General features: G+C 40.2%; 1 protein-coding gene across 1 annotated transcript; it reads right to left on the bottom strand.

Annotated features, from left to right (window-relative positions):
• Positions 1–1,520: 1,520 nt before the first annotated feature.
• Positions 1,521–20,249, bottom strand: ptgir (prostaglandin I2 receptor). Its single transcript, XM_010774342.1, has 3 exons — positions 20,083–20,249; positions 18,897–19,935; positions 1,521–3,840 (listed from the first exon to the last, which is right to left on the bottom strand). The coding sequence occupies exons 2-3, from the start codon at positions 19,740–19,742 to the stop codon at positions 3,553–3,555; spliced, it is 1,134 nt and encodes a 377-aa protein (XP_010772644.1). The 5' UTR covers positions 19,743–19,935; positions 20,083–20,249; the 3' UTR covers positions 1,521–3,552.
• Positions 20,250–20,924: the final 675 nt, after the last annotated feature.

Below are 20,924 nucleotides of genomic sequence, written 5' to 3'. Positions count from 1 at the left end.
CGGAGCTGATCACAAGTTGTCATAGATGATCCAGTCATCTCGATGAGCGTTCGGGCTGTGAATAAACAACTTGTGTTTTACTTTTAGGCTGTCTGAAGGTATGGACAGCTATCAAAGCTACTATACATCACATTAAGAACGATGAACAAATGAAAGTCGGACACAAATATATAATTTAAATGATTTATTGAAGTTTGCAATGTTTTGAACAGGCATCCACACAGTCACCTACTTTGTAATGTTCGATACCTCCCTGTAAGCGTCACGAGATCGGCCTCTCACCCACAACCTCACATACGAGTACTGAATGTGCAGCAAAGTGATCTTAGGAAGGCAGATATAGCAAAAGATGAACGTAAACGACAAACGAGGCGATCAACATGTTTCATTCCTGGTAAGTCAAAAATGGGTCCTCAATCTACACGCCCCGGATTCCTATGACGAAAATAATAGAATGTCGCCAGTTGTCATGACTCAACTTACACTGCAACACCGGATATAAAACTGAAACTGTAGAGCCCTGAAAGTCGGACGAAAGTCGGACGTGTTTTGCTGGAGCATTTTGCAGCACCTCAGCGCCAATGTCGGCATCATCATCTGCCACGTTTGCCTCCATTTTGTTCACGACTAGATGACTAGGGCCTACAGCGCCGACTAGTGGTAGAGGTAGTCGACTAGTCGATTAGTTGGTGAAACCCTAACGCAGCAATAGCAAGTGAACACAGCAGTGGCAGCAGCAGCATAGCAAGGCAGAGGCAGGAAGACCTGGCAGCTTAAATAGAGCGGCATGTTTAGGAGAATGTGTTTGGTTGGTTGTAAGAGGGACGAGGTGCGTCACGTGTTAATGTATCATTGGTGCTCGAGTTGACTGCCTGAACTCGCAGGCTTCGCCCCATTTAAGCAACTTAATTCTATGTTGTCATACTTTTAATCTGTTTTCCTTCCTGCTGTCAGCTCTCAGCTATTCATGAGATATTGGAGCTACCCTCCTCCGCCCCATCGTCGGCCTCCAGGCATCAAACCGTGTGCCCATGATAAGCTCATCAGAAGGCCACTCCTTATCAAATCCAGATCTTAAGCGTTCTCTTCATCCCGTCAGAACCACCATCCTTGTCCAGACTCATATTTTACTTACAGCTTCAACACTCCCATAAAATATATGATGTCACAATGGGGTCTGATTTGCACAATCGATTCATATTTCTCATCCTTATGTGCACATGTCAATACAAACATGTATTTATTCTTAATTAAAATAAAAACAAAGTATAACAGGAATCCTAATGTCACAATCCTGTCAACAATCAATTACATGACTACTAACTTTCTTTCATTCTGAAACTTGAAATGTTACTTACGGACGCTTCCTTTTTGATTGTTTTAAACACTAAAATAAGCTTTTGACATTTCCACATGACTACGGACAACCAAGCAGAACACTGCGCGTTATATACTGTAAATGTTCCCCAGGACTCCAGGAGTCAAGGTTGATGTAAGGGGTTGTAACAAGACAAAAACAAATGATGGTCCAAACTCAAACACAATCATCTTCTGTTTATTTGGGCAGCAAACATGCTCAGGTCTTATGACAGTCAAGAACTACACATGGGCTGAGATACAGAGCAGAGACTGTTGGACATCACAAAATCAGCATAAACATTTCTCTTTGGGAACATACACAGACATAAGTTGTGAGACCGTTTATCCTTATATCAATATATTACTCCACACAAACAAAGTGTGAGACGTATAGCAAACACTATTTGAATATTTTTCTTACATTTATAATTTCATTTAAATACGAATTAATGTACAACTCAAGTGGTAACGTGTCTTTCTTTCCTCAGGTCATGCATGACTAAGTTTCAAATGACTAAGCAAACATGATATGTGCAACACAGCCAGAAAATACAAAAATACCTCATGTCTGGTATCCCAGTAGCTTTGCACTCCACCAAACCGGCACAATTGTAAGAAAACACAACATTAAGGCATAAATACATTTAAATGCAGTTACAGTACAGCATTAAAGTCACAACACAAAACACATTCTCACAGTGCGTTAAGCAGCAGCAGAGTTTAACATTCATAGGTAGCTTAGAAATCAGTGAGACACAAAAGAGAAGGGGAGGAAGTAGATGTGTTTGCAATAAAATGATAAGGCAGGAATAGGAATTATTAGGGCAACTAAAGTGTCCTTTTTATCATTATTGTCTTAATAAAATGAACTAGTAATGCTTTGATACCAGGTTACATCAGCACTCTATGGTGTAGTTTCGAGAAATCAAAAATGTGGTCTAGTTTTATTTCTTTATCAAACATTAGATCTAAACTTTCAAAAAGGCAGAGAATTTAGTTTGAATTTAAACAGATTATTTAGTTTTGCTCCTAATCTATTGCAATTCAGGAGTGCTTTGCTATTATTTTATAACTGTACTTTTTAAATAACAACAATCAAAAAGACACGATTCATATCCATTCCAATTATATATATCACATTCATTTGTTTAAAAGTACCATCAGCCTGTGCCCATGGAACAGTACAATGTAAATACAACATTTGTCTAGAAAACAACTTTTTTTCTCCCGGTATCACTCAAGAGATGGCAGTGTAAGTCTGTGGGTTCACCACAGAAGAATTGCAACTTGATTCCCATAAAATCATTCACATTTAAGATCCTGAAAAGATGAAGCCTGAGGACTTGTGGTGATTCCTTGACCTTTTGCTGAATGACACCCTGATGCTCACGCACTGGTGCCAACTCCTTAACTTTTCACTTTATGACAAAACACTAAAGAAGTTATGATATTCCTAAACCTCAGCTGTACTGTACATTGTGTTCAGTGCTAATTAGCAAATGTTAACAAGGAAACATGACAAACTGAAAGGGTAAACATAGCATCAGCATGCTGACGTTAGCATTTAGCTCAAAGCACAGCTCTGCAAAAGTGAAGCCATAAAATGACTGCTGACATGGCTGTAGACTTTTAGGCTTGTGACATGATTAACTACTCTCCATTCATTATAATAATATTTACACTGCACCTTGTCAGGGAAACCAAATGACAACTTTTTCTGAAATGGATTCACATGTTGAGTGTGACTTGCTTCTCATGTCATAGATGCTGTAGATGTCCATTAGTAGAGTTACCCGGCTGTGTCGTAAAGAAAAGGCTGAGAGAAAAAGAAGACAGTGTACATTCATGCATATTGTTTACCGATATAGCAATTAAGTGATGACCTATATTCTGAGTTTATAGTAAATATTTATAGGCATGTCACGGTTTAATGTGGTCCTTAGTGCTATGTTACAGTGCTGCTTGTTAATGGGACATCTCTCCATGACACTTTGAAACAGTTTCCATGAGTCAATGGAACTTTAAGACTTAGTGCAATTGTTTTTCCAAAGTTAGTTCATGGACAAAGATTTGTCAATGTTGTGTGCCTTTAAATGGTGAGGGCAGGAATCCTGTTTGCAAATGTTTCATTTCAACATGTTTTACGAGACGTAAAAAAGCCTCTTGCCTCCAGTTGAGAGGTCATCTGTGGGGTCACAGAGGTAAACCGGAGTACATGTTTGTCTGTGGATCTGTCACATCTGGGGGGTTGCGCTGTATGTGATTGTCAAGTGGTAAAGAAAGAGCGCAGTTTGCCGTCGTCTTCACGGCTCTTTTGCTGAAGCGGCAGCTCAGAAGAGAGCCAAGGTGGCGAAACACAGACTTGCGGCAGATGATGAAGACCCAGGGATCCACGATGGGGTTCAGGGCGTAGAAGCGGAAGGCTGTCAGGTTCTCTGTGTCGCCACAAAATGGGTGAATGGCGTTGATGAAGCCTGCAATCTGAAGAAAAAGAGGGTTGAGGTTATTTAAAAATAAAAAACATTTAAAATATTAGAGAGTTGAGTCCCCTACATGGAAGCAAGAGAAACGCTGGTTTTCTGTCCCTGATGTTTTGTTTGTTTAACAGTGTGCTCTATGTTCTTTTAGTTAAGTTAAGATGTGAATACTTCCTCAAACACTGGGCTTTACGTCTTTCACTTCTCTTATCCCTACCCACCTGTCCAACTTTCTGTATTACTCTAAAAAAATCTCTTTCTGATCAGCTTAGATATTTTGGGTGTATTTCTCCTAAATGATCATCAGTAATTTGTCTGGACACTAGCTTCGACTCTTTTGCTTTTTAAGACTCGTTGTTTAGATTATAAATAACTCTGAACCATGTTTATTTAATTCACAGAACAAGATGAGCATTATATCTGGGTGTCGGCACACTTGGAGCCGGTTTTCTTTAGTGTTTTGGGTACTGTATGCTTCCCATAACAAGCAAACCAGAACAATAGTTGTGGGATTTACGAGAAATGCTCAAAGTGATAAACAAGAGCTTTGGTAACCCGTCAGCCCAACTGATTAAACACTTTTTTACACTGCTGGTCGGGTCCCAATAGAAACAAACCTACATCAAGCCTCTGTAACAACATGATGGTGTTTTCTGCACTATTAAAACCAGATGAGAGCACATTACTTTGTTGTCAGTGACAGGCAAAGCTGTGGTTCTTCTTGTTATACTAGGCTATACCAAACATTAACGTCTATCTCTCTCTCTCTCTCTCTCTTCAAACCACAAGTTGGGTGTGAGCACTTCAATTTTGAGACGTACAAAGTGTCCTGCATCCAGCAGCAGAAAATGCTCCTGTAATAAGAAAACCACAACTCCTTCCTGTATTGACCTTTAAGGTATGACAGTCAGCAGGGAAGCAGCCCAGACAGCAGCAGCTGGCTGATTATTCATCCTGCCGAGAGAGAAGCATCAGCTGGCCCAGGAAGCATCATTGTCACCTCGCTCCTCTTCTCTATCAACAATTCTCCATTTCCTCCATGAAATATCCAACAAACAGTGGTCTAATTAATGACCTGTGCTGATAGAGTGCTTTAATACATTGGAGTAAATGTTTCCCTGTTGCTAGGGCCTGGACTGAAAACTAATAATCTAAAGTGGGAAGGGCCAGAGGGAGCAAGACCAGAGCCAGGCCAACAGGGATCAAGCAGGCACAGGGCTTACTCTGTCCTCTCCATGCTTATTTAGTGGATTACCTCACACGGATGTGGTCGCTCACATATTGATCTACATCCATGAGAAAGAAAGAGAGGGAAGAAGAGGCCGGCAGACCCAAAAACAACAGCAATTATGTTGTGACTCTTCTAAGAAAGGGTTGAGATCAGTGGTGTAATAACTAAAAACCCACACCCTGGAACACCATTGTCATCTTATTTGTATCAGAAGTGGTGAGAGTCCACATTTGAACCTAACAACAGACAGATGTTCTTGGCTGTTTCAGGAAGTATTCAAGGTTTCAGGAGGCAATGTCAAATTTCTTGAATTGCACAACCAATGTCGTCAGGATTGTTGTTGAATTCTCACTGAATGCAGAGGCTTAATACATGAAGCAAAAACGTTTTATGGATTATAATCACAATATGCCCAAGTTGTGTAATGAATAATGTAAAGCACATTGGGTTGCATCTATTAATAAATCCATTACTACATTTAGTTATCTTAGGTTTATAGTAGAGTTCAAGCCATATTGGTCTTTGAATTGGCCATGCCGAGGCCAATATTAATAGAGAGGGGGAGGGGGGGGGGGGAAATAGCTGATATATAATGCAGAAATATTGTTCTTGTTTTTATTATTGTGTTGTTTTAGGGGATTTTCTTCTGCATTGGATAAAACAATAAATAAAAAAGTAATAATGTTATCAAATGATCAGACATAGAATTGCTAAACCTAGATGAACATAATATAACATAGTCACCCTGTCTCCACTGCACTTACTGTATTTTAAATAAAAGTGAATCAACTATATTAATGTAAATGCATTTAAAAAACTGAACTTTAAAACAAGAAACAAACAACAATGTCAGTGTTGTGACCTTCTCTGTTCTTGCCAAAGTAAAATTGTATTTTATAAAAACACCAATGGGCCTTGTTAAAACAGACATGCCTATTATCTTAAATGGCATAAATGTGACGCATTTATTGGCAGACAGATTATTTGGTCGATCACTAGTTTTTATTAACTTCTAGCTAGTCTAAACCTAATATTTGTATAAGTTATATCTGTTTGCAATGACATCAGCAGAATGCAAGAGGTAGTTCTCACACATGGGTGCTCATGTTTAAAAACTTTAAAAAGTGAAATCATGTCCTTTTTTGACCTTAAAAACTAAGATACCACTAACTATCACAAAAACAGACCTCGCGCTAGCAACAACTTGTTATTTGAAATAATACTTGAAGTAAAAATGCATCTTAGGCCTACTGGCGCTAAACACACTAACAAACACGATGACAAATGCCTGTAGCGCTCAACTAGGAGTTATCGTACACTTTATTCATCATGCGATGTTACAGAAACATTTCAAACAGACATGCATCTTCATTTGCTCAGCCATTCCTTGCCTTTGTTGTCTCCCTCCACATTTCACCCTCAGCATTGCTTCTGTTCCCGCATGCCACCCTGCCTCTTATGGTCCTCTCCACAGACCTCAAGCGCTGCAGAGAAGGCCACAAATCACAAGCCGTCCTCTCCAAATGACTGCATGCTGTGGGGCCAAAACTGATGAGATGTCATGCTCTCCTTAAACAGGAGCATATTAATGAATCAGTCTGTGCTTGAAGAGCCCAGAAGCGGTGCTCAGCAGCCAAGTGCATGGGGATTATTTAGGTGAACAGAGAATGACGCCAATGCTTAAAGCTTCTAAAGAACGACGAGCTCATAGTCATAAATCATAGACACAATCACACATGTACTGTATATACAGATGCATACAGTACATTTGCAGGCAGATGCACAACACATCCACATTCATCACCATTCAGTAATCTGCAATCTGAATGTATCTCTACAACTGCTATATCAAAGCGAACTAGATTGATATTTTAGGCGTGAAGATTTTTTATTTTACTTCGATATCCTGCTGACTGAGTACCTGAACCTTGTTGGTTTAAATGGGAACATCCTGTCAGAGACACATAAGACGCTAAATGGGGCGGATGATCGCTGTGTCTTTCAGGAAGCAGACCACATAATGGATCTCTGCACTCTATGAGCCATTATTTCCCATCTCATGGTCCTGGAGGACTCTTCCCCATTCCTTCTTCCTGATCCTGTTTCACTGTGGGATCATTACACGGAGATGAGAGGAGGCAGCGCAGAGATTACAGGCCTTTCAGAGAGCACCGTTTACAGCAAAGAGCCAGAAAGAAAGAGAAATTCTGCAGTGCTACAGTAGACTTTAAAAGGAGTAGTGCAACATTTTTGGGAAACATGCTTAATTGCTTTCCTACAGACAGTCTAGGATAAGAAGATCACATTCCTGTTTCTTGGACAGACAACAAAACATCTCATCTTGGAGGCAGGGGAACAAGCTTCAAACACAGCTTGTATTGTAATGTGTATTGTATCTGTTAAGTTCCTGTCCACCTCACTGATACATTTTTAAGTTCATTAATTCAACATGTTTGCCTTTGTAGTGTATATCATAGTAATCCTTGATGATTATAGGGTTAGGGAAATAGTTACATCATGTAAACCTATTCTGAAAGCTCAAAGTGTTGATGTTAATGTCCTTTTCATGTACCGGTTAAACAAGTAGAGTGTGTTAATAATTAAACTTGAAAGCGGCTGGCAGGCATGCTTGGACAGATTCTGGCTAACTGCCCTAAAGTCTTTATGAGGCCTAACAGAATAATGACTCCTTGTTCTCAATGTAAAGACAGGAGACTGATATCAATGTTCAGTATGACACAGCAGCACAGTTTACCGAAGGTGTGAGAAACTAAAACGTGTTTCACAGCCAGTGAGGTGACACAAAGAGTTCTTACTCCTAATTTAACTTCAGTCTGTCCACTCTTCATCTGCCCTATCATTAACCTCTAGGTCACTTTCCATCCTCAGACTGAAGATACTGTTCATTGAGTTTTCACACACGTTGACTGCATGATTGTCTGTCATTTGTTCCTGCTTGACGCTGTGATGTCAAATAAATCGATCCAGGCTTCACAAGAACATATGAGTAGCCTCAAACCTCCCCAAGCTCCTCCAACGAAACCAATACATTTGCCCCGGGCTGAACGACCACGCTGACCTTTTACCAGATTTACCTCCAGAAGGAAACGATGATAAACTGTCTGGTGATGAGTCATAAGGTGCTTTAATGTAATGCATGTTTCCACACTGAAGGGGAAATACACTGCTCCACAATTGAGCATTTAGGAAGTTAGTGAGGGGGTGGTTAGTGTGGTCTGAGGTAGATGAAGATACAGAGAGGAAAAAGGAGTGGGTATGATCAGTGCTTGAATTGGGCCGGTACTCACCGGTAGTACGCAGTACCGGGACTTCTGATTGTTACCCATATGGTACCGTTACTTCTTACTGAGTACCGGCACGGTGCCGGTACAGCGGTACTAAGTACTCAGTAGATGCGTCATGAGGTGCCGCCGCCGCCGCTTTGTCCGCCTCGCCCCCGGAGCAGCCGTCTTCGTTGCCCCAAACACCGCCACCCCTCGGCGGCCCGCAAGTGCCAGAGGACCTCGGCAAAACAGAGCCTGCCCAGGTATATTTAAACAAGTTCCCAACTCGCCTGTACAGTGGGGTTAGGCAGTCATTTTGCAGCTCATGGTTTAAAAACAGAGATTGGCTGGAATTTGCTGTAAAAAAGATGCCATCTTCTGCTATGCATGTAGACATTTAGGTTAAAATACATCTAACTCAGATGCCTTCACCACAATTGTACCAGAGTACCAAACGCTGTCTCCTGGTACTCATCTGAGTAACTCACTAAAAATTATGTTTACATAATCTATAATGATCACCAGTGATGTTAGCTGAAGAATTAAGTGCAAACCAAAATGGTCACTGTGAGCTCAAACTGTGTGGCGTGAGAGACACTGAGAGTTTGTGGTGCTGCTGAAGAAAATGCTGACAAAACATAGATGGGAGAAGACCAAAGAGGAAGTGAAACAACTGCGAAAGAAGAAACCCCAACTTCAAACTTGGGCAGAGTGAAATACAAAGTGTCATGTTGATGTGTCAATACATGATAAGAATAGACTGAGTTTGACATGTTGTAAAATCTTAAAGCTGTTGCAACAGAAGAGCGACTCAAGTGTAAGAGCCCAATGCCGCCTTTACTGTATTTCACATGGCTTTTTTGTCGTGTTCTGGAAATTTCAATTTGTGAGATTATTGTTGATTTATACGTGTGTTTTGTTTGACGATAAGACCCCCTTTCATCCATCCTTTCTCATTCCCTAGCCATTGCAAACTTCATCATCTCATTTTTCAAAAGTAGGGCATGATAGTCATTGAACAACATTCACTTGAAATAATAATGTTGTTTTAAAACTATGGTACTATTTTCACCCACAATTGAAATATTAAATTGTATGTCTGACATTTCTTATCTAAAAAAAACATACTGTTAACTACTTCAAATCTTAAATAAAAGTTACAGATTTCAGCTTATCTGACAATAACTATAACAATATTAGGGTTTGTGGTATACTAGATAATTTTATTTGGCATTTAAGCAAGGTAACTACAGACTGTAACAGGACAAACAAACCACACACACAAAAGAGTTACAAGCCTTGACAAGCACTGCCGGCCTGCAGTTTTATGACTTTCCCAAGATTGACTCTGACAACTGACCAGAGCCAAATTAATCTGTCATGTCTCACACAAACTCTGTAGGTGTTTTTTGGACTTTTGACAAACTAACATGATATACTTAATTAAACCTAAATGAATTGAAAAAACAACATAATTATTATTACACTGTTTTGGTTTAAAAACAGGAAGATTACAGCATTAATCAGATGATGACCGGGAATGAGGCTGCAGTAATGCCAGCGCTTTAAAACACCACCTGCTGCATAATGGCTTATAATGTCACTTTATACAACTAAAACACATTTCGCAGTGCAGATTTGCATAATTCAGACTTTGGTCAACAAACGCACTTCCTCTTCATGCTGCTAAGGTGAATTACAGACAACCACAAATCAATTTAGGACAACGGTGTGTAGTGTGAATGAGTGTGAGTACAGGTAGCACACATTCGGCTGTGCTTGTGTGTTTACTTTGATCTTTAATTATCCTGAGAATGTTTGCTAACTCATTTGTTATATTAATGATCTGTCTGTCTGGACAGTTGGTACCCAGCATTCCTACTGGTTTTTCCTACTGGGATGGTGGGAGCATGTGTGTGTTGGGAGGGTGTCAGGATCTTTTTCAAAATGAATAAGCAATATGTCAAATCTATTTTTAAATGCTTGGTATGCATCAACCCACTTATTCTCATTTCACTTATTTTCTTTCAAAACATGAACTAGTTTCATAACTGGGCTGCGCATATTACAATCTTACCATTTATCAGCATCATTACACAAAGTCAATCTTAAAGCTTTTGTTACACACAAGACTTTTGGAAGCATTTTTAGGACATTGAGGGACTCTCAGGGAGTAGAGGAGAGTGGGGGGGATTTTATTCCCACCACATATTTTCAGTTTCTGTGCACTTGTAAACAACAGCGAGAGTTCACTGGGCCTTTAAATCCCAAACCATAGATTCTTTCCAGGCCGCCTGGTTGCAATTATCTTGTTAGATTTGTTTAGTCCCAGTATTCAAAGAGCTCAGACGCTCTCTGAAAATACAACTCGTTTCATACACAGCACAACAACATTTTAGGAAGACCACAAATAATACATTATATCGCCTGTTCCCAGAATTGAAAAAAAGTGTGAGTGTTTTGATAGAAATAATCAATAATTGAAAGATGAATGATTCATTTGGTGTCGTCACATGGGAATCATCATTATTTATAAGCTGTGATAGAAAAGTTAACACCCTGCACGGCAAGACTGGTCATCTAATGTGTTTTTAAACGCAAACACTTCATGAATCATAACCTCTGAAATTAACTCCAAGGAACAAGAAAAGGGTAAGAGGACTGAAATCATGGCTAACAACTCATTTACTCAAGAATTCTTTCACAAGTATTTAATATTTAATATGATGCAAGAAATCACAAGGGAGAATTCTTGTTTTTTCTTCTCGTGATGAATGTTTGAGATTACCTGAAGTGCGTGACCCTAAACTGTTGGTTTCAGTCATTTATAATATCTGTTGGATACCGACGTGTTCCATCATCCCAAGTCCCTGGGCACAGCAACAGATGAGCAGATTCTGCTTCGTTTGACGTGAGGGAGTATCGTTTGTTGTATTGTATTTCCCTCCTGCTGCTCAGCCAAGTTTTATTAGGCCATAAATCTCCTGACATTGTTGGAGAGTTGGAGTATGAAACAAGAATCCCTTTGTTCTCCCAACATTTCTAAGAAGATGTTGTTACTAAGCCATCACCAGGGATGGTTTCAATTACCTTACTCCGTTTTTGACCCGGTTCAAATACCTGGATTTGTTCTGACTTAAATATCAAACTCTTTATTCACTTCTTGCTTATTTATTAGCAAAGAGCAATGTCAAAGCAATGGATAGCAGGCTTTTAATTCCTAGCTGATAGCAGCTTAGATCAGCTTCCCCGTCCCCGAACATAAACTCTGTAACTGCTCAAATTCTGCAATTTGTGTGTTTTCTTGGCCTGTTATCCAAATATTTTTGGTGAGGGAAAAGACACATTACTCTATAACACATTTGTACAAGCATGCGTTGCTTGTCTCATGCTGTTAAATCGGTACTAATAGTTTTAAAGCCATATTTTTTCAGTGTCTGCTCATCCTGAAGTTTATCTCCAACATAGCCATGTTCAATTTTAGAATGGCATACTTACAGTATATATTAAGTTTTCAAAAGCATGATTCTCCAAATGTATTTTTCAGTGTAGGCCTGAAACTGTCATGATCTTAGTTTTGGTTTCCCATTTTATTTGTAAATGCCTTTCTCTCCTCGTGTCTTGTATTACTTCCTGCCCTTGTGTTTCTCCACCTGTGTCTTGTCTTTGTGATTGTTCTTGTATATAAGTGTTCCCTAGTGTTCCCGGTCAGTTCATCGTCTTTGTACCGGTTTGTTTTCTCCGATATCCTGCCTGTGTTCCCGCTCTTGTTTCTCGTGCCCTGCGGTCTGTACTTGTTCAGTGTTTCTTTATTTGTGTTGTTTTGTTTCGCCTTGTCTGGTCGTCCTGTGTTTGTATCAGCTTTATTTAATTAAAAGTTTGCTTTTTGTTATACCTGCCTTCCTCTTTTACTTTTTTTGGGTCCAGCGTCTTTTTAAAACCATGAGAGAAACTTGTTTTATTATAAGACTATTTAATAAATATACTGGGAACAAACAAATATAAATGTATCAGTCTACACATATCAAGTGAACCCACAAGAGGTCCCAACCCTGAGGTTGAGAAACTCTACACTTGGGTGTGGAACACATCTCACACAATGCTGTGGGAACAATGAAGGTGCTGATGGATAGACAAATAACTGTGGACACACATGGCAAGAACCACTAAATATTGCGTGTGAGCTATTGATTAACGTCTCCAAGAACAAACTAAATAAATATCATTTCATGTAACATGGGGCAAACATAACCTCAGGTCATAAAAGAGAAGCTGATGATGAAATGGCAGCATTTTAAGGAAGACGTCCTACATGTCTCTTCATGTCTCTTGTTAAACAAATCAGCCTGAAGGCAGCAGTCGATGTGAGAAGAATAATTAGTTTTGGCTGACCACTCTTCATCTCCTGAAGAAGCAAGCTCGGCCAACAACTAATCACATTTGCCAAAATCAATACTGTTTCACGGTTTGGTCAATGTAATAAATCGTTCAGATGTGGCATTTAAATCTATCAGTAAAGTCGATTTTTTAAAACCAACATAGAATGTACACACGTTTTATGCCTTTAACCATCTGTCGTATGTACAGTATACAGCCAGATGCACACAGCTTAGTGTGATTCTGCACTGGTGTTTTTACCGAGAGATCTCGTCCACAAGGACCGCCCATAAGACGTACAGACACTGGTTTAAGGGGGGGGGGGGGGGGGGCACCTGTTGTAGATAAAAGAGCAGTCGATGGGACCTTGGAAGAATACTGCCCAATGAAAACCCATCCACAAATAATAAAATCAACTTAAATGATTGTCAAACTGTGAATGCATATCAAATAATTTTTGGCCCAATTTTGGCTGCAGTGGGTATTATTATTCAATATGAAATAATACAGGCAGTATGTCCAAAAGTGATGATGTAAATTATCCATAAAAACACACAGGATCTATCAAGGACTCCTTATACAATATGTTAATTAAGAGCCTGTCCTTTCACATATTTATTGAGTGATTGCAAATCAGCAGTACCGGCAAACAAATGAATTTGAGAATACTTTCCCGCTTTGCATCCCCCGCTTTTACCACCAAAGTAATGTTTTCAATGTGTTGCTGCAGAGAAAATATGTGGCAAGCAGTCTGATTGGACGTAGATAAAGATCATTCAAGGGAAAAGGAATACGAATATATGGTGCACAAAGCCCTGAAGAACCAAAGAGGATATTCATTGCAACATTACATTGATTTCAAATCCGCAAAGATTTCCCCACAGGGTTAACCGTAAAGTTGTGACGCATTATGATCTAAATAGGGAAACTCAAACTAGAACAAAAGAAAGAAAATGGAGGGGATACGCAGGAAAGAAATACGATTTAAAGGGTTTACACTAAATATTGTTCACACAAGATGGATTTTGTATGAAAGTTGTTCAACCCAGTTATTACCTGTACGAAGAATTTGAGTTTCTCTCTGCTCATTCTTTAGTTTTTTCTAGCCTGCAACTTTTTAATTCACTCTCATTTTCATCAGCATTGTTCCAGTGACAGCAGGCACCTGTTTTCAGCACAAAATACCTTACCTTCCCTGCACACAACAGCCAACATTTAGCTGCTGATACACTTCAGAATAACGATATGTATACCCTGCTATAAAAAATAAAGTTTACTTCAGGGGATTGACTTCAAACGTGCAATCTCGAATCTGCTCTCTACATCCGTCTTTACACACTTTGTCATTCACAGCCTTCATAATGTTGTTCAGCACCTCTTATTGTCTGACTAAAGCCTGAGGCCATGTTCTTCAGCTGCAACACACTTTAATGAAACACTAAATGGGTTCAATATATACACCTCGTTACCTCGAGGACCTTCATTGCTGTCAGTTGTTGTTCAGTTCCTCCTGCGTGTGACAACATACAACAAACCAGAAAAATAATAGTAACGAAGAGAAAGCTTAGTGAGCCTGCAGCCTTCTGACTGCTGTAATAGGAGTATTTGTGTGTGTACATATTAAGTGTGTGTGTATTTGTATGTGTGTGTGTGTGTGTGTGTGTGTGTGTGTGTGTGTGTGTGTGTGTGTGTGTGTGTGTGTGTGTGTGTGTGTGTGTGTGTGTGTGTGTGTGGTGTATAGGTTGAATAGAGGATAAAGCGTTCATCCACTAAGGAAGGGAATCCTCATTGTTTGTTTAAAAGCCAGCAGCTTATTGCAGGGCATCATCTTCCCTCACGGAAACTTGGATGAAGCTCCCAATGGTATTTATCTCCCAGCAACACCTGGAGCTTCTCAAGAACAAAACCAGTTCTTATTTCGACTCACACATATTACAGCATGTAAGTCTTATATATCTGACGGTACCTCTCCCATGCCTGATGCATACTTCCGACACCTCAAAGGTCAGGGTACACTGTGCTGTCGTCACAAAGACCTCAACCAATGTTTTCCACATTTTGTGTTGATGCACAAGTAGACTCATGTAACAGCACCTCTGGGAGGCATTACAGGGATATCAGCTTTCAGGCATCTTGGATGTGTCTGGATTTGAGGAATTCCCCTTTTCATTCATACTGATTCACTAAATCTGGATCCAGTTGGATGTGGGTAGTTAAAGCCTCTCATTCTGCATATTTTCAGTGGGCTTTAAATCCGGCTTTGAGCGGGCCTGTCGAAGGACTTAAGAGATCCTGGCTGTCTATAAACTATTGGCAGGTAGCTGTGTGCTTATGGTCTGAGTCATGCGGCTAAACCACGTTTGTCTTATTGTTTATTAAGAGCAGGCTCTCTCCTAGCTTATACATAATATTCTTCATGATGTATAACTATTAGCTGGTTCCTTAATCAATGTTTAGTCTCAGAGCCCCTGAAAAGGTGAAACATTGTATGTTTTTGTGGCTTTAAGCAAAAGAAGATGTTGCCTCTTACTGACTGTCAGACAGACCTGATTTAAGATGTATGAGGCATGATCCCCGGCAGTGTCTATAAATGTGTCAGAGCTGTTATTCATTTTTTTATTGACAATCTGCCCTCTGGCTAATTTTGCTCAGAGCTATTGGAAGTGATGCGGTATTTTTTATTATTTTTTTACAATATCGTAGGAACTGTGCTTGTGAAACCCTTGAGCATTTTTTTGGAAGCCACAGGGAAAAGATAGAGGGACATGTAGTTAACCAAGTGGGAAGAAAATCCTCAAGTTTAAATGCTTTGGTTTTAGGCTTTGTGATAGATCTTCATGTTGGTAATGTGCCAATAAATGTAAAACTGTGCCAACAAAAGCAAAGATGAAGATTTCTGGAATGCAAACTTGAATGTAAATCATGTGAGTTGAGATCTTTCCTAAAATCATCTCCTTAATAGTTTAATTTTGGTGAGAAACAGTGCATGCAAAATAGGCTTTTAATAAACTTGTTTATAAACAACTCCACAGGTTTTACAACTTCCTGACCTCTAGTCCAGTATTTTTCTTGACTTCAATTTCATGATCTGATTTAGTGTAAATAATCCATTACAGCTACTATTTTTAAAACTATAAAACTTTCAACAGCGCAATTAAATATAATTCAGTTTATGGATCTTTTTTTTCTAACCTCAAGCACAAGTCAATAAGAGCCTGCTGACTAAGACATGGTAATGGAAACCCTCTCATTACACAAAGCGTCAGTGATTCAAATCCATCCCAGAGTGCAGCTCTGGATTAAAGTTACAGTCACCTAAAAACAAAACATGCCATGGGGTTATTGAGGCTAGATTTATTTTGCATTGTGAACTATGTCATTCTCTAATGTACAGTTAAAAACATGTAAAATCTTGCACAAAGCTTGTGATATGAGTGCAGCACGTTATTGATCCTGGTATTGACTATATCAACATATTAACCCTGGGCTGCTTCTGTGGTTCCCATAGGAACTGTGCAGGTTATGAGTCTGTACCTCTCCCCTGAAGGAGACAGCTCTGATCAATGAACTGAGGAAGACAAACCAAAGAGGAGGACAACCAGACCTGTGGATTTCCCTTTTAGAGGGAAACCTGTCAAGGTGTATGAAATACTGACCCTAAGATCCCCCCAAAACAACCGTGCTACAGCTAGTGAAGGCTTTTTTATCTATATTTTAAAATGTTTAACAAGCAGTGACCATATACTGCAAATGGCACTCCATGACACTAACATGTCAATTCTGTTTCCGAGAACAGACCAAGATGTTCCTCATGTTTTATGTTGCATCAGTACCAATAAACTGTTCTTTCACAGAACAGCTGCAATGATAATGTTCATGAAGTTGTATAGATTAATGGCACCTTTTATCCTCCAGCTGTCTACTTTAATTGCTCAATGTGTCAACGGTGTGTTTAAATCAGTTAGGTGATGTATAACATAATATGGCAGTGTTGTAGTGTGACCAGCGTGGGAAGCTATTTTAATCAGGTAACAGCAAACAGCTCAAATATACAGAGCCAACAGATAACGTATATACAATAAGTCACCCGCCATCATCAAATAAAGATTGAGCATTTTCTGAAAAGTTCCCACACATCTGGTCATCTTTTACCACTTCCTTCATCAGTAAATGTGTTTTGCCTCCTGAATAATAGATAACATTCAGGGTCACACCTCTGTAATGCACAGAGCAAATACTGCCTCATTTGTTTTTATGCTAAAGCAACTCAAACTCAGAACACAGAAAATAATGAATGTTTCTGATTTGACAAGTTTCTATTTAGTCTATTCACATGCCAAACTTACAATGAGAAAGGGAAGCATTGGGTTTCCAGCATCTGTTTGCAATCTCACCCACAGCGTGCAGTCCCTGCTGATGCCATCAAAGCTTCAAAAACATCATTCTTCAAGATGTTATCAGATGCATGAAAGCGCTTTGAGCAAATGAAGACTTCATGGAAACGCATGTAACACGTGGAGGAATAATGATTGCATGCATCTTGAATACTTGTGCAAGTGAAGGAACAAACGTCAGAACTGTGTCAGTGCTGTAAGCAGCATCAACTAAATATGTGGTTGACTATATTCTCCTCACAGTAAACAATAAGACTTTTTTACCACTACCCGGTGAGCTTCAGGCCACAGAAACTGATGTGAATCGTGAAGCTGCAACTTTTTAGAAACTTGTTAAGTCTGCTGTGGTGCTTTATCACCAATGTATCACATGTATCGGTTACAACCACAATGATGAACATGCTCATTGGCAGACAAGCTAACACAAAAACAGAAATGTCTGCTGAGATGATGCATGAATCACTAACAGCTTAATAACGGGGTCTTGAATTATTCAGAGTAACATACTAGTGAATGCTTGTAACTCTAGATTGTTTGGTAGGGATGGTTAACATATGAATATTGATGAGTACATCTAAAATTAGGGTCGTGAAAGTCCTCCAATCAATTCAGAGAAGAAAAATGTATTTTAGAAGGAAAAGGGAAAGAATTGAGGTAACAAGACTCATGGCAAAGCTGCAAGTTTTCTAATATGAAACGACCCACAACTACAGCTAAATTACATTTGCAAGTGTTGAAGTTGGGATTTTTGTTTCCTGAAGTCTGACTCAGTGTTGAGTGTGCGTAACGTCATCATTTTCATTCCCCAGGGCCCTCTCTTTGACTACTCCTAGCAAATGCAGCTGCATGCACTGTAGGTTAGTCAAACCAAGTCTTACCACAACCCATTCGGATGCAGACGATGAGTAAATGGCAAAGAACGGAGCTTGAGAACCTTTTTACTGATTCCTGTAAACTAACTGATCTTCAGACCACCGCTGTTAACAAGGTTTACCACATGTGAAGGTAAGGATGCCTTTGTAATGCAACGCAGATATTTATTTCCCAAATGTCAGTGACATCAGGCTGATGTTTATGGGCATAGACGGGAAAGCGCAACCTCCTCTAAATGGAGCGTTGCCCTCTGGGAAAGGCACTGTCGGACCAGTCCTCCAGGGTTAGCAGGTTTGGCGCACTCCTCTCCAACAGGGACAGATATGGAGCTTAGTGCATGCACACACAGCCAGCATGCTTTGTGTGAGGAGGGCTGCACTTTAAAAGGCACACCTTTTATTAGTGGAATCTCCAACAGTATTGCAAACACATACCAGAGCAACGGTCGCCATGCCAGCTGAGCTTTCTATGTACATAATGATTAGAGAGTGAGGGGAAGTAGTATACATCATAAATTCTAAAAAAAACTAATCTCCATGCTTGAAACTACCCTTCACTGTCAGCTTTGAGACATACGTCCAGCCAAGGACTCGTGTTAAAGGGGAACAATACCTTCACTCCTTCTTTCTGTTCCCGTTTCAGAAACCTTCTTTGACTCCTCTTGATTTCAATAAATGTCACAATAGGTTGTCCGGTCTTTACTTTTGTCCACTGTACATAACATTCATAGCATGCTGACATATCATGATTCAGAGGTGAAATCTGCAAAAATAATTGCTGGCTAGGATCCACAAAATGTGTTGTAAAAGTCACAGAGAGAGTGAGAGGGAGTGGAAAAACAAAAAATGGATTTCATTCTGTGAGACACACAAACACAAGGGAATGCCAAAAATGAACTCACAGTGAGTGGCAGGGAGCAGATCACGAAGATGACGGTGATAAGTGCCAGCAGCACCAGATGGTCCACCTCTTCTTCCCCCTGTACAAACCATGCCAGGCTCATCCTCCTCCTCCTCCCCGCCGACCCGACCGAGCCACGCCGCATCATCTGGCTCCGGTGCATCTGGCACAGGCTGACAATCACTGAGCCGTTGCACACAAACACTGCACAAATCAGCAGGGCCATGAGAGAAGAGTAGGACAGAGAGAAGGCAAGCACCAAGCTGGACTTTTCATCCCCAGTGGCGTCCATGTCGATGAAGCACCACGTCCCGGGACAGTACTGTCTGAATTTTCCATAGCCGCTGTATGGCAGGAGGCAAAAGGCCAAAGAAAAGAGGTAGATAAAGAAAAGAGTGAATTTGGCAAAGCTGTGGCGGATGTGTACAGAGTAAAAGTAAGGGTGGCTGATGGCCAGGCAGCGCTCCACGGCCATGGTGCACAGGATGAGCGTGGGAGCCAGGCCGAAGAAACTCATGGCAAAGCCAAAGAGGTTGCAAAGGCCCGCACCCCCCAGAGTGATCAGGGACTTGTTGCTGGCGTAGCAGATGAACACAGGTGGGCTGAGGAGGCAGGTGCCCAGCAGGTCAGTGAGGGCCAAGCCCGTCACCAGGATGCAGAAGACAGAGGACCTGGAGCGATGCTCTTTCTGGTGCACCCCCAGGATGAAGAGAGCCAGGAGGTTCCCCACCACGGCAGCCAGAAACATGATGATGCTGGTAACTGGCTTGCCATCCTCATTCACAATGCGAGTGTCATTGCAGGTGGTATTGTTACATGATTCGTTTAAAACCATGCTTATGTTCATGTTTAGCTCTCTGCAATGAAATATCCCTGCTCAGTGTGAAAGTGATAAGGAACTCCCACACAACAAAAGAAGATCATGACGTCTTGATACCATCATTTGGCATCACAGAAGGCAATGTTTTTTCGTAAGAATCATACTGCTGCGTTGACTTAAAACGTGGTCTCTTTTGCTTGCAGAAACTTTTGAAATATCTCTGTGGAAATAAAGAAAAAAGCTGTTAGGAGCTATAGGTGAAATAAAACAGTGGCATGCTGTTAAAGTTTTCCTTCTGAGTAAACTATGTTTCTTGTATAATTCTAAACACTGTTCTATCAGAGTTTTAGTTACTAAAATCGCTCACCTTTCACTGGCTCTGTCGGAAAGATGTACCACTTGAGCGGGTAAAAACGCTGTCAAAGCTACTTCTTCTTTTTGTTCCTCTTCTTCCGCGGATTCAGACAAAAGTGTTTTAAACTCCCTCCGCCGGTAACTTCTCGACAGATACACGCTGAACCTTACGGGACACGGAGAAGGAGTGAACAAGCTTCAGCTGACTTTCTCCGTGTGTGTCTCTTTGTACCTCCCTCTGTTTTCGGATCGATGCATAGTCCCACCCACTGCACCGATGCACCGAAAGACGCTGACAGATACTCTTTAGACTAGAGGGACTTTCTAGCTCTAAAAAAGGGGAAATGTTAAAGAATGCACTTGTTTATGCTGTCTATCAACCATAAACTATTTGTTGACTTGTGTCCTTCCTTGTTCTTAGATAGTGAAGTTTGTGTCCCAAACATATAAGCAGATGCATGAGCACACTCTTATCACCTCCTTATCAGATGTTTTACTCAAGTTTAGACAAAACCTAAAGATGTAACTTTAAGACTGGACTAGTTTTTTTTATTGATGTATTGAGTGAAATAACAAAAATGCAGAGACACAATTAGCTTTTTTCAAACGCCTCAGCTGTATTGGCTTAATTGTTCCCCATGTGAGTTTAAAAATAACTAATCTAGTTAGTCTTTTGTGTAAATATTTGGTTTGGCAGAGCCTCTTCTTGGATTAAAAAGAAAGTGTTTTTATTAGCAGTAATCTCTGCTAGTTTACATTTCATGCAGTCTTTGGAACTCAACCATAAAGGAAGAACCAGTGCTTTAGTTAAATATAAATCAAATCAAATCAAGTTCTATTTATATAGCACATTTT

This window comes from Notothenia coriiceps, unplaced genomic scaffold, assembly GCF_000735185.1.
Source record: "Notothenia coriiceps isolate Sejong01 unplaced genomic scaffold, NC01 NC01_scaffold00013891, whole genome shotgun sequence".
Classification (NCBI taxonomy): Eukaryota; Metazoa; Chordata; class Actinopteri; order Perciformes; family Nototheniidae; genus Notothenia; species Notothenia coriiceps.
This window is presented reverse-complemented; position numbering and strand designations above follow the sequence as displayed.

Bases quoted from the DNA above. Each gene is read 5' to 3' on its own strand.
- ptgir (XM_010774342.1), bottom strand. From the start codon at position 19,742: ATGAACATAAGCATGGTTTTAAACGAATCATGTAACAATACCACCTGC. The intron at 3,841-18,896 runs GTGAGTTCATTT...CTTTTTCTTCAG, and splicing joins TCTGCTCCCTGCCACTCACT to ATTGCAGGCTTCATCAACGC.